Below are 12,744 nucleotides of genomic sequence, written 5' to 3' on the forward strand. Positions count from 1 at the left end.
TCCTTCTTAGTTTTATTTTTGGCCATCCATCTTCTATAGCAATGTTCTTCATGTTCTATTTCATTCATTTAACTTGTTTTTTAAAACGAATTACAAAAGAATTTTCACATATATTCATTTAAATTGTTTTTTAAAGGTAGGTATGTGTACCAGCTCAAGCCCGTCGTTTACTAGGGAGAGGTTTCCACATAAGAAATGTTTCGTTCCCCTTTTTAACCGATGTGGGATCTCACAATCTATCCCCTCTGGGGGTTTAGCGTCTTCGTTGGCACATTGTCTGGTGTATGGCTCTGATATCATTTGTAAGAATTTAAGTCAACTATTAGTAGATATTGTGTACTTTGGCTAGGAGCGATCCGTAAGGATGAGCTTAGAAGCACCAAGTTGAGCCTGAAACGATAAGTGAACTTACTATTGGAATACGCTTAGATTGGATGCAATTGTTTGATGCATGAATAACACGTACTCTATGACCCCATTAGTGTGTTATTATTTATGTAATGATATCTGAAATAATGAAAGGGGTGGGGAGCGTGTACTTCCTTTTTCTGTTTGATTATGATTGCTATGTTGGTATGACATGTTTATGTCCTCCAAGACATCAAGATGTACTATGTATGATATATGTAAATGAAATATCACGAATATGTATGTATGTCTCATAAGCGTCATGATAAGTTTTATATGCATCCTCTCATCGACCCATGATTTTAGTGCAGGATCTCTACATCTGGTATGTCATATGATCATGGATTTTTTTCTAGTGTTATGTACAGATGCACTCATTTCTTTTCCCTTGGGTTTCAATAGTGTGAGTGTGTGTTAGTCCATAGTTAGGCTTAGGGGGTACGTTAACTAGTCCACCTAGTGGGCTCATGTAGGCATATATGGTCCGTGTGTAGAGAAGTACTATACATCCAGTGTCCCTACCAAAAAAAAAAAAAAAAGAGCCCAAGGAATAGTCATGAAAATTAGGTTTCACCAATCATGATACAATATGTGAATGCATTTTTCAACCCCAACAATGAGGTTACTTACTGAATGCTTTTAAATACTCATAACATATTTAACCTTTGCAGGTAAAAGCAAATGACTCACCAACAATATCACGAAAGATAACAATAAAGTACTATCTTACTAAGGCGTTAAATAGATACTCTGACCTTACCGACAATATCACTAACCCATCGTAGTCTAGTGTCTAGGTAGGACTACAAGTCTAGAGCTCTTTATAGAATGTAAAAAAGTAGGTCTCTAACCTATCACACTAAGATTTGGCTTTAATTACTCTACAAAAGGGAATTTCCTAGCCAATATATTCCTTTAGGCATCACGAATAACCTCAAATATTATCAAAATGATCTTGAGATGTCACCTAGGTTGGAGAGAAGAACGAAACATTCCTTATAAAATGTGTAAACATCCCTTTAGCATACGTGTTTTAAAATCTTGAGGAAAAGCCTAGAAGGGAAAGCCCAAAGAAGACAATATCTATTAGCGGTGGGTTTAAACTGTTACAAATGGTATTAGAGCCAGACACCGAGCGGTGTGCCAGCAAAGACGTTAGCCCCCAAGAGAGTGAACTGTTTAATGTATATATATATAATATAGTTTGAATATGTTCGTCTCGACTGACAGATGATTTGTGCTCCTTCCCTTGTAACTTTTTGAGATCATAGTCTCATTTTGTTTACTTGTAGGGTTGTCATGCTTATCAAAGGTTGATATGTTTATTCTTTGCTTTTTTTCATTGCATAATGCAATGTCTACCCTTAATTTATTGGCAGACATTCCTAATTTCTACCACACATAAAATATTGACAGAGATCCCTTTATTCTCATTTGACTGCCACAAAACATGTCTTGCTACTTGTTTGTTACAAGACATGTCGATTTAAGGGTAGAGCCAAAGACGGAAAGATGGAGAAATGCTCGGTTCTTAGTTTCTAAGGCTTGTTTTCATGCTAACGTTTTTGTATCTATTCTGTTACAAGAGCATTTGATGGTTCCTGTACTACTGCTTGATGTAAGTTAACAAATATGACTGGTTCAAAGTCGAATATTGAGCATCACGTTAGAATCATGAGATGTTGTGGTTGTGCATTGTTGATACACGATTTAGTCTTTACACGAGTTGTAGAACATTTTAAAGAGAAGTTATAAATCGTGGAGCCATTTCTTGGTGAAGTTATTAATCGTGTAGTGTTTTTTTTTTTTTTTTTTTCCTTCTTCTTCTTCTTGAAATCGTCATCCATTGTACGTTTATTTTGAAGCTAGGAATCATTGTGATTAAAAGTATTTTAGTACAAAGTGCGTGTTGTGAGTGTTTAATTCTGCTTTGATTATTTACTTCGATGTGCTTCAATCGAGCATCAGTCAGCCCTACGATCGAATTCTTCCTAAACAGAAGGGCTGATCTATAACATCAATTACAGAAAAATGAGGTTCGAGTTGATCGAACAGAGTGACCAAAAGATCGTCATTGCAAATGCAAATATAATCTTAATATTGATTGAAGCGAAGAAAATTTCAGGTATCTTGTATACACCTAAAGTAGACAAATTGTGAGATCTCTTATCAGTTGTAGAGGGGAACGAACATTCCTTATAAGGGTATGGAAACCTCTCCCTAGTCGACACGTTTTAAAACTTTGAGTGGAACCTCGAAAGGAAAAGTTCAAAGACGACAATATCTGTTAGCGATGGACTTAGGTTGTTACACAGGTCAAGACAATATCAAAACTTAGATACATTTAATTTGATAGGAGGTGAACGTTAGCGATGGATAGAGCATTGGAGGTAGAATATGTCTTAATATGTACCTCTAGTTTGAGCTGATGGTTAGCTCATTACTTTATGTCATATCTTGCTTTTGGAGTGCATGCCCTTAAAAAGAAGACGTGCATAATCCAAGACTAAGTACAATATTGAATGATGTTGGTGCCTATGCAAACTTTGCATGTTCGTATGTCTTATTGTGAGAATCTCTTTTTACGTTGGATTGTAGAGTCTAACCATCATCGAATGAAGTTCGAGTTGAAGCTCGAAAGAGAACTCAAATGTGTTAGGAGTTAAACGTAACCTCTATCGAACTAGAGCGGTCCAACCAAACCTAAATAATTCCTCCTTTTTTGCATTCGAACCAAATCAAAGTTAAACAATAACTACGTAACGACACTAGAATTTATACTGGTTCACCTCAAGCTTGGGTTTACGTTCAATCGTTTCCAACTCCAAGTTCTACTGTAGGTGAAGATTACAATGACTCCCTTTTTCATGCTACAAATCTCTCTCTCGAGTTAGCTTCTATAGTTGGTACTTGTTCCCTTCTCCAATCGATGTGGGACCCTCCAATCTACCCTCCTTCGGGGCGCACTCTCCAATCCTCATTGGCATATCGTCTGATGTTTGGATTTGATACCATTTGTAACAGCCTAAGCCCACCGCTAGCAAATATCGTCCTCTTAGGTTTTCCCTTTCAGACTTACCCTCAAGATTTATAAAACGCATCTGCTAGGGAGAGGTTTCCACACCCTTATAAAGAATGTTTCGTTCTCCTCCCCAACCGATGTGGGATCTCACAATCTACCCCCTTTGGGGCCCAGCATCTTCACTAGCACTCATTCTCTTCTCCAAACGACATGGGACACCCTCAATCCATCCCCTTCGTGGCCCTGTGTCCTTGCTAGCACACTGCCTCGTGTCCACCCCCTTCAAGGCTTAGTCTCGCTAGCACATTCTCCGATGTTTGGCTCTGATACCATTTGTAACAGCTCAAGCCCACCGTTAACACATATTGTCCTCTTTGGACTTTCCCTTTCGAGTTTCCCCTCAAGATTTTTTAAACGTGTCTGCTAAGAAGAGGTTTCCACATCCTTATTTCATTCTCCTCCCCAACCGATGTGGAATCTCACAATCCACCCCCCTTTAAAGCTCAACATCCTCACTCACACTCGTTCCCTTCTCCAATCGACATGGGACACACCCAATCCATCCCCTTCGTGACCCTGCATCCTTGCTGGCACACCGCCTCATGTCCACACCCTTTCAGGGCTTAGTTTCCTCGCTGACACATCGCCCAGCATTTGGCTCTGATACCATTTATAACAGCCCAAGCCTGCCGCTAACAAATATTGTCCTTATTGAACTTCCCCTCAAGATTTTAAAACGCGTCTACTAGCGAGAAGTTTTCACACTCTTATAAACAATACTTCGTTCTCCTCCCTAACCGATGTGAGATCTCATAATTCAATTCAAACACAACGACTACTACGAATACATAACAATAGAGAACAATACATGTTCTAGCTCTCATTACACAGTTGGTGGAAAGATTTCACAAAAGGTTGGGCAAGCATGTTAGAATAGACATGGAACTAAGCAATTGTTCTTTGAAACTCCGTGTAGATTTCAACTAATGGATGACTTCTAAGCATCACTCATATTACAATCACACCATAATTTATGACCTTTTACAGTTAACATTTCAGTGGATAAATGGTTTGGAATGAAGAACAGCACGAAAACAACACTCCTAAGATGAACTAAATACTGAGTTCAGATGCAAATTACACCTCTCAATATAACAACAGTTTAGAAAGAAATCAGCCAAAAGGTTAGAGCAACCACAGACCTTAGGACTGGAAACATGTTAGTCATAGCGAGCGTACCCGGGCTCGCTCTCAACATCCCCATGAGCGTTTGTAGAGCAAGCAGCTTTTCACTGCAAGCTACCAGGCCTGCCAGTTGCAGAGATCGGTGTCGACTGAGGGAACGAGTTGTGAACAATCATATGGCTGTTATCTATAGCATTTACCATCGATACATTGTTGCCTTTCAGTGTCTGCTCCAACAGGTGAACGAGCGACATGAATATTTCCATTCGAGTTACGTCCCTGTTGGCCTGTAAATGTAAAGCAAAATCGATTCAGTAACATATATAAAGCCCTCATGCTACCTCACTCGAGAGCTAACTACTACACCGAGACCATGTTCGTTAGTTACCTCAACGGCAAATCGTGCCCATATCTTGTCGTCTCGTGCCTCCATCACACCTTTCAGTATGGTCAAGCCCATACCACGGATCAAATCGGCTATTTCCAAAAAGAACCCCCTCTCTTCACAAAGCATCTGCCACAAAATGGACATGAAAATGTCAATAGATTATACAAAACGGAAGACGAGTTTAAATGGAAGGCCTACCTCCACGAGCATTTGACGTGGCGGATTCAAATCTTCAACTATGATTGGGCAGACCATAGTTTGTGAACCAACCTCGAACGCCCACGTTGCCCCACCTTCGAAGTTATCTTTTAAAAAGTGTCCGCCTTCTTTACGGATGATCTGCAATAAACCAAGGAAACAGAGCTCTCATATCTCTTCATATTCTATAAAATACGAACGATATATATAACGAACCATGATTACGAGCTCTCAACAGCGTGGAGAAAACCGAACAATAGTTAACAAAGAAAAACAGGACAGTTAGTAATTCTGATACCTTAGACTCTCCTGTCTGTTTTAACTTGTCAGCATGCTTTGTGACACTTTGCAGGAAAAGCATATGCTTGATGGTTTTTTCGAGTAATGCATCTATGCTACACTGTTAAGAAATCGACACAAAATAGTTAGTTCATGAGAATCATAGATATGAAAGTGTTCGAAAGTTCGATGTATATTTGTAAAAAGAATTACTTTTGCTCCATTTGGCACGATCTCCCGCAGTTCCTTTACGCGATCCTGTATCATCTGGCGATCTTTGGGCCTTGGTCTTGGGTTCTCTCCCGGTTTCAGCCTTTTACGACTCGATTTGTTCACTTCATCAGGCCTCTTAGAATAGGCTGTCGACACGCTACTGTCACGCTTCAAATTATCTCCCTGTTCAACCCATGAACTGATTTGAGATCCATATACTGAAGAACTTTGAGAACAATTTGCCAAATCATTTTGTCTACAACCAGATCTGAAAGAGCTATTATCTAACGTCCCTACTTCACCCCGAGACTTAGGGACGCCGAAAACTCCCCTCTGCGCACTTGGCTGTCCATAAATCAAGCTACTCGGACCCGAGGAGCTACAGATTTTAGTCAATGTCGTCCTACAAGAAGTGCTATCATCTGAACTCTGCTTGATGGCAGAGTGACCTCTGGAAACTATAGCATCTAAAAGTTGGTCAGAGGCTGTCAATGAATTGGTTCCCGATTCAGGTATCGTTCTACATGTAGAAGAGATGTTTGAGCTCAAGCCAGCCTCGAGCGCGTTCATTATCTGAGATGCATCGGAATTTTGCCTGTCCTCGTTGTGCAGACTCTCAGATAAACTATTCCAGTTGTCACTGAGAAGTTTATTCTTATACTCCACACCGAGAATATCGAACAAGTCATCACCTGAAGAGGGTAGAGCACAAATTTGTTCGTTTTTAATATGCGGGAGTCTCGAGCTCTCAAATCCGTTAAAATGGTTCGAGTAATCATTAGCAAGACCAGACATGTAGTCATCCAAGGACACGACATTCTCCAGTTGAGTCCATGTAGTATTAAGAGCTTCAAATAAATCACTATCTGCTGATGGGGCTGCTTCCAAAATTGCTTTTCCACAGTTCTCTAGTGACCGTTGACTAGATGTAACCGAACAACCTAGCCCACCAGATAAAGAAACCTCATCGGCCTTCGAATCGAGAGCATTTTGCACCTCGATTCCACCCTGCTCGCCCCCATAAACACCTTTTTCAGTTGCTCGACGGTCATCAGAAACAGAGACTGGAACTGAAAATGGCTTTGAACCAATAGTTTTCGTTTCCTTTGACTGCTTGCTTTCAACTAATGGATGATTGGTTGTAACGGAACTATTTTCGTTATCGATCGTTATGCCACCAGGTGCCACCAGTTGAGACGGGTTACAAGTATTTGATGAATTCAAGCCAGCTGAAAGATTCTGATTTCCCACTAATTTCAGGCTGCTATGCGCAACAGTCGATAGAAAGACACCAGATTGGGAGTTGTACAAAGAACTCGAAGAACCGTGCTGGTGAAACCGTGCCTCAGTATTTGGAAGAATGACTTCAGCTCTGACACGTCCATACTCCAAATCGTCTCTTGAAGGGAGACTCGGCTTCATCGCTAGAGTATCGTTTGATAGACCAAGATTTTGATGAGGAATTGCCAGAGCTCGGGTCATGTAAGGATTTTGCGACGTTGAAGAAGCAGCAAGATGATTATTAGACCAGATCTCTTGAAACAGCAAATTAGAAGGCTGATTGGACCTAGAAGCTAGCAATGAGTTGTCTTGTGGGTTGCAATTGCCATCCATGAATAAGGGATCCATCACGTCGCAACTTCGAGAAGGGTCCGTAAGTCCAGCCATTCGAGAAGGGTCTTTTCCATCATACGTCTCAGAAAGAAGAGCACCAGGCACAGATCCTAAATGTAGTATCAAACTCTTTACGTCGTTTACAAACATCAAGTTCTCCATGATCTGAAGAAGCAATTCGAGAACATCATTAAGGGAACTCGGAAGTCTGATGAGGTAAAGCTAATACTCGATGTAATCGAACGATTTCTATAGTTCTCGGACTAATTGAAAATAGCTGATATGATAGTCAACCACTAGCATATTTACAGGGCAACTAATGGTATCATCCTCCAGATGTATGTTATAAGACAATTATTCAAAAGCCACAGGTACGAACAGAACTAACGCTTTAATGGGTACTCACCGAGAAGGACGAGCCCAGCTGTACGACTCCATGAGGAAGCACCGGAATAACTGCGACAGTCTGCAAATGAGATACAAAAGCTTTTCACGAAACTGTTTGAGGAAACAATTTTGTTACGGGGGATAGAAGATGTAGGAAAATCTATCAAACCTGCATTCCAGCTAAAAATTGTTGATGCAACTCATTAAGAACCTGAAAGCACATCCCAAAAGAATTAATGGTCAATGCAAAAAATTTGATCTATTTTCATCATGAACCTTTCACATCAACCATGTAAATTTAAGAGGTTAGAACATGATCAAAGAATGTAGCGAGATCCCACGTTGGTTGGAAAGGGGAACGAAGCATTCTTTATAAGGGTATGGAAACCTCTCCCTAACAGACGCGTTTAAAAAATCTTGAGAGAAAGCCCAAACAGGACAATATCTACTTAGCGGTGGGCTTGGGCTAGTACAAATGGTATCAGAGTTAGACACCGGGCGACGTGCTAGTGAGAAGGCTGAGCCTCTAAGGGGGTGGACATGAGGCAGTGTGCCAGCAAGGATGTTGGGTTCCGAAAGGGGGTGGATTGGGGGTCCCATATCAATTGGAGAAGGGAACGAGTGCCAACGAGGACGCTGGGCCTCGAAGGGGGGTGGATTGTGAGATCCTACATCGATTGGAGAGGGGAACGAAGCATTCTTTATAAGGGTGTGGAAAACTCTCCCTAACATACACGTTTTAAAAACCTTGAGGGAAAGCCCAAAGAGGCAATATCTGATAGAGGTGGGCTTGAGTTGTTACAAATGGTATCAGAGTCAGACACCGGGGGATGTGTCAGCAAGGAGGCTGAGTCCCTAAGGGGGTGGACACGAGGCGGTATGCTAGCAAGAACGTTGGACCCAGAAGGGGGTGGATTGGGGGGGGGGGGGGGGTCCACATCGATTGGAGAAGGAAACGAGTGCCAGCGAGGACGCTAGCCCCGAAAGGGGTGTGGATTTTGAGATCCCACATAGGTTGGAGAGGGGAACGAAGCATTCTTTATAAGGGTGTAGAAACCTCTCCCTAGCAGACGCGTTTTAAAAACCTTGAGGGGAAGTCCAAAAGGTAAAGCTTAAAGAGGACAATATCTGCTAGCGGTAGGCTTAGGCTGTTACAAAATGAGTCCAGGACAAGCAAGTTGGTTTCCGAAGGATGGAACCATTAAAACGTGGAATTACTCATAATCCCATTTCCATTGGACCATACATTCGTCGAGAATACTCGTGATTCCAACGACTTTATGAGCAGTAAAACATTTGATGCATACCTCTGGTGGATAAGCATCTCTGGTATAATTGCTTGACAGAATCCACTGATGGTTTCCTGTAAACGCAGCTCGCCCAACAATCCTGAAAACGACAAACGTGCATAGCATGTTCGGTTAAAACGAGTACCGAAAAGAAGAACAATAGAGGATAATCGAGCTCTGGAAGGTGCTTACCCTTCACCTACTAAACTAATCTGTTTATTCAACATCATCTTGTTAATTAAGGAATAAAGTTTGTCGTCCACACGATTCGCCTGTTGTGAGGAGGAACTTTGGGAATACCCCCAACATCCTTCCCATTCCCCAAGGGGTAATTTGGAGTTCCCACTTCCAGATGACTCAAAGCTGGGTAAGAGCTGGTAATGGCATTCTTCCCAAATCAGGAGCCTGCAAGTCCAAAATGCCTCACATTTATGCTCAAAGATAACAACTGCCACATTAAACTAAAGATTTCAAATCGAAACGAAGCACTACGATATCTTCATTGCCTCAGTACATTGAGAAAAGAAAACTGTAACGACACAAGCCCACCGCTAGCAGATATTGTTCTCTTTGGATTTTCCCTGTCGAGCTTCCCTTCATAAACGCGTCTGCTAGGGAGAGGCTTCCACACCCTTATAAGGAATGTTTTGTTCCCCTCTCCAACCGACGTGGGATCTCATAATCCACCCCCCTTGGGAGCCCAACATCCTCGGTAGCACACCGCCCAGTGTCTAGCTCTAATACCATTCGTAACAGCCCAAGCTCACCGCTAGCATATATTGTCCTCTTTGGTCTTTCCCTTTAAGACTTCTCCTCATAAACGTGTCTGTTAGGGAGAGGTTTCCACACCTTTATAAGGAATGTTTTGTTCCCCCTCTCCAACTAATGTGGGATCTCATAATCCACCCCCTTTGGAAGCCCAGCATCCTTGCTGGCACACCTCCCCGTGTTTGGCTCTGATACCATTTGTAACAACCCAAGATCACCACAAGCATATATTGTCCTTTTTCGACTTTTCCTTCCGGACTTCCCCTCATAAACGCGTCTCTATGGAGAGATTTCCACACCCTTATACCGACTGCTTCGTTCCCCTCTCCAACCGATGTGGGATCTCATAATCCACCCCCCTTGGAAGCCCAGCGTCCTCGCTGGCACACTACCCGATGTCTAACTCTGATACCATTTGTAACAGCCCAAGCCCACCGCTAGCATATATTGTCCTCTTTGGGCTTTCCCTTTCAAGCTTCCCCTCGTAAACGCATCTACTAGGGAGAGATTTCCACACCCTTATAAGGAATGCTTCGTTCCCCTCTCCAACCGATGTGGGATCTCATAATCCACCCCCCTTGGAACCCCAGCGTCCTCGCTAGCACACCGCCCGATGTCAAGCTCTAATACCATTTGTAACAACCCAAGCCCACCGCTAACATATATTGTCCTCTTTCAGCTTTCCCTTTCAGCTTTCCCTTTCGAACTTCCCCTCATAAACACGTCTACTAGGGAGAGATTTCCACACCCTTATAAGAACTGCTTTGTTCCCCTCTCCAACCGATATGAGATCTCATAATCCACCCCCCTTGGAACCCCAGCATCCTCGCTAGCACACCGCCCGATGTCTGGTTACGCTACCCTTTGTAACAGACCAAGCCCACCGCTAGCATATATTGTCCTCTTTCAGCTTTCCCTTTTGAGCTTCCCCTCCTAAACACGTCAGCTAGGGAGAGATTTCCACACCCTTATAAGGAATGCTTCGATCCCCTCTCCAACCGATGCAGAATCTCACAAAAACAAATCAGTCAAAGGATCTAAAAAGTATGAACATCTAACTCTATTCCCTCGCCCAAGCAAAGACAAACATATTACTCAAAGACCAGCTGGTCTTAAAAAGCAAACGCCACTCCACAAAACATGATATCAGAAAAGCCAAAGCCAAAGCCAAAGGCCATTAATCTTCAGAACAAAGCAGAATCCATCCAAAAAATCAGCTAAAAAGGGATAAAGAAGCAAGTAAAAGGCCACATATCAAACAATCTGCTTTAACCAATCATGTGAACTACTCAACACAACACAAGCTACCAAAACAACATGAATCCAAACCTAATTAATGAACTTCCCACTTTAAAGGATTCAAAGACAGTAATCTCTAGGCCACTTTTTAACTTTTCTTCCCCTTTTCCTTTCTAGATTGAACTAAACTCCAACAAAGCAATCAAACCCAGATCCCATTAAGGATATTCCTATGCTCCAAACAAAAATCAAAAACATGGGATTTCATGGGGTTTTGGAGAACAAATCTTACTTGGAATTTTGGCAACCGATCTTCCAGAACACAGCATAACACCACTGATTCGAACCACAAAGAGCCTTGAGCGTTTCTTTAAGCGAAAACCTCATAGCTACCGAAGCAATTTTATACAATACCCAATACAAAACATGCACGAAACAGTAGAGAACAAGAACATAAAATGCTCAAGCGCTGATGAGACCGTATATTTCTCAAGCTATTTCAAATTTCCCATTCTAATTTCTAACTTCCACGACACGATCCTCTCCCTGCCTGCTTCGTTCTCAAACCACCGCTTCTCTTCCTAACTGGGTCAATATTTCCCACAATTCTTCTCCGGAAAGCCATGCTCCGGCGAGCCGAAAGCTTGAAAAACAGAGAGGAAAAGGTGGAGTGGGAGAGAAACAGAGCAGGAATAGCGACAAGCGGTTTCTCCCAAAGCGCCTACACTATTCCACAGGTCTGAATCTTGTAGACTGCCATGATCTGCTCCATTTCTGAGCTCAGGGAAGAATTAAAAAAGGGTGGGAATCAAAATCCGTGAAGAGAAGGGAATTTGAGCTCAAGATGAAGAACTGGGTCGATTCAGAGTGGAAATGGGTGTTGATTCTTCCAGTTAATTGCGATGAAAATGGGTTTCTCTGAGATTCGAACCTGGGTCTGTTCAGTTCTTCCTTCTTCTTCCTCCTTCCTCCTCTTTCACTTTGGCTCTGCAAATTTCTCTCGTAATCACTCTGTGAGAAAAGCTCTGCAACTGCGGTGAAGTCCACCATAAAAAGAACACAAGGAGAAAAGGTGAGCTTCCCAAAAAAGGCTCGGATTTCCTATTATTTACAAAAGTGCCACTCTACCTTTTATTATATTTTATTAGTACGAAATTACCATTTTAACCTTCCAAGAAAAACATTTCTATATAACCGGAATTCTTAGAGCTAAATTATTAAAAAAGTAAAAAAATAAAAAATAAAAAATAAACTTTGAAATATTATGAATTAACTGAGACCGATTGCTCGTCTTGTTTCTTACATCGCTCGAACTACTTCATAAAGACAAAATTTTAGTTGAAACTGCACTTCGTCTATCTGTTCACTTCTTGAAATTACATTTTTGTCCTTTTTTGTGTAATAAATACTATTTTTTGTCATTCTCGTTTTATTAATCTATTTTTCTCGATCTAACCATCAAAAGAGAGCTAACAATTTTTATAAGAACGAAATTTCAATAAAAGGGTGATTATATATATAGTTAAAAATGTATTTCGTCCATCTATCTATTTCTTAAAATTACATTTTTGTCCTTTTTCCGTGTAAATATATACTTTTATCTTCCGTCCTCCATATATTTATCTAATATATTTATACGTGTCATTTCAAATTATCACATAATATTTTAAGTCAATAATAATAATTATTATAATCAAAATTTAAATATCAAATTTGTAATTTAGGTAAATTTGAATTTTATATAAATTTGTGAG

At 41.2% G+C, this 12,744-nt stretch overlaps 1 protein-coding gene across 1 annotated transcript; it reads right to left on the minus strand.

Annotated features, from left to right (window-relative positions):
• Nucleotides 1-4,383: 4,383 nt before the first annotated feature.
• Nucleotides 4,384-12,021, minus strand: LOC111780090 (transcription factor LHW). The gene is made up of 10 exons (XM_023660368.2): nucleotides 11,283-12,021; nucleotides 9,176-9,388; nucleotides 9,002-9,083; nucleotides 7,864-7,905; nucleotides 7,714-7,773; nucleotides 5,694-7,472; nucleotides 5,500-5,601; nucleotides 5,202-5,342; nucleotides 5,004-5,129; nucleotides 4,384-4,902 (listed from the first exon to the last, which is right to left on the minus strand). Exons 1-10 carry the CDS (start codon nucleotides 11,375-11,377, stop codon nucleotides 4,720-4,722), a joined length of 2,823 nt encoding a protein of 940 aa, XP_023516136.2. The 5' UTR covers nucleotides 11,378-12,021; the 3' UTR covers nucleotides 4,384-4,719.
• Nucleotides 12,022-12,744: the final 723 nt, after the last annotated feature.

This window comes from Cucurbita pepo, chromosome 18 (genome assembly GCF_057944985.1).
Source record: "Cucurbita pepo subsp. pepo isolate OVF chromosome 18, ASM5794498v1, whole genome shotgun sequence".
NCBI classification, from domain to species: domain Eukaryota; kingdom Viridiplantae; phylum Streptophyta; class Magnoliopsida; order Cucurbitales; family Cucurbitaceae; genus Cucurbita; species Cucurbita pepo.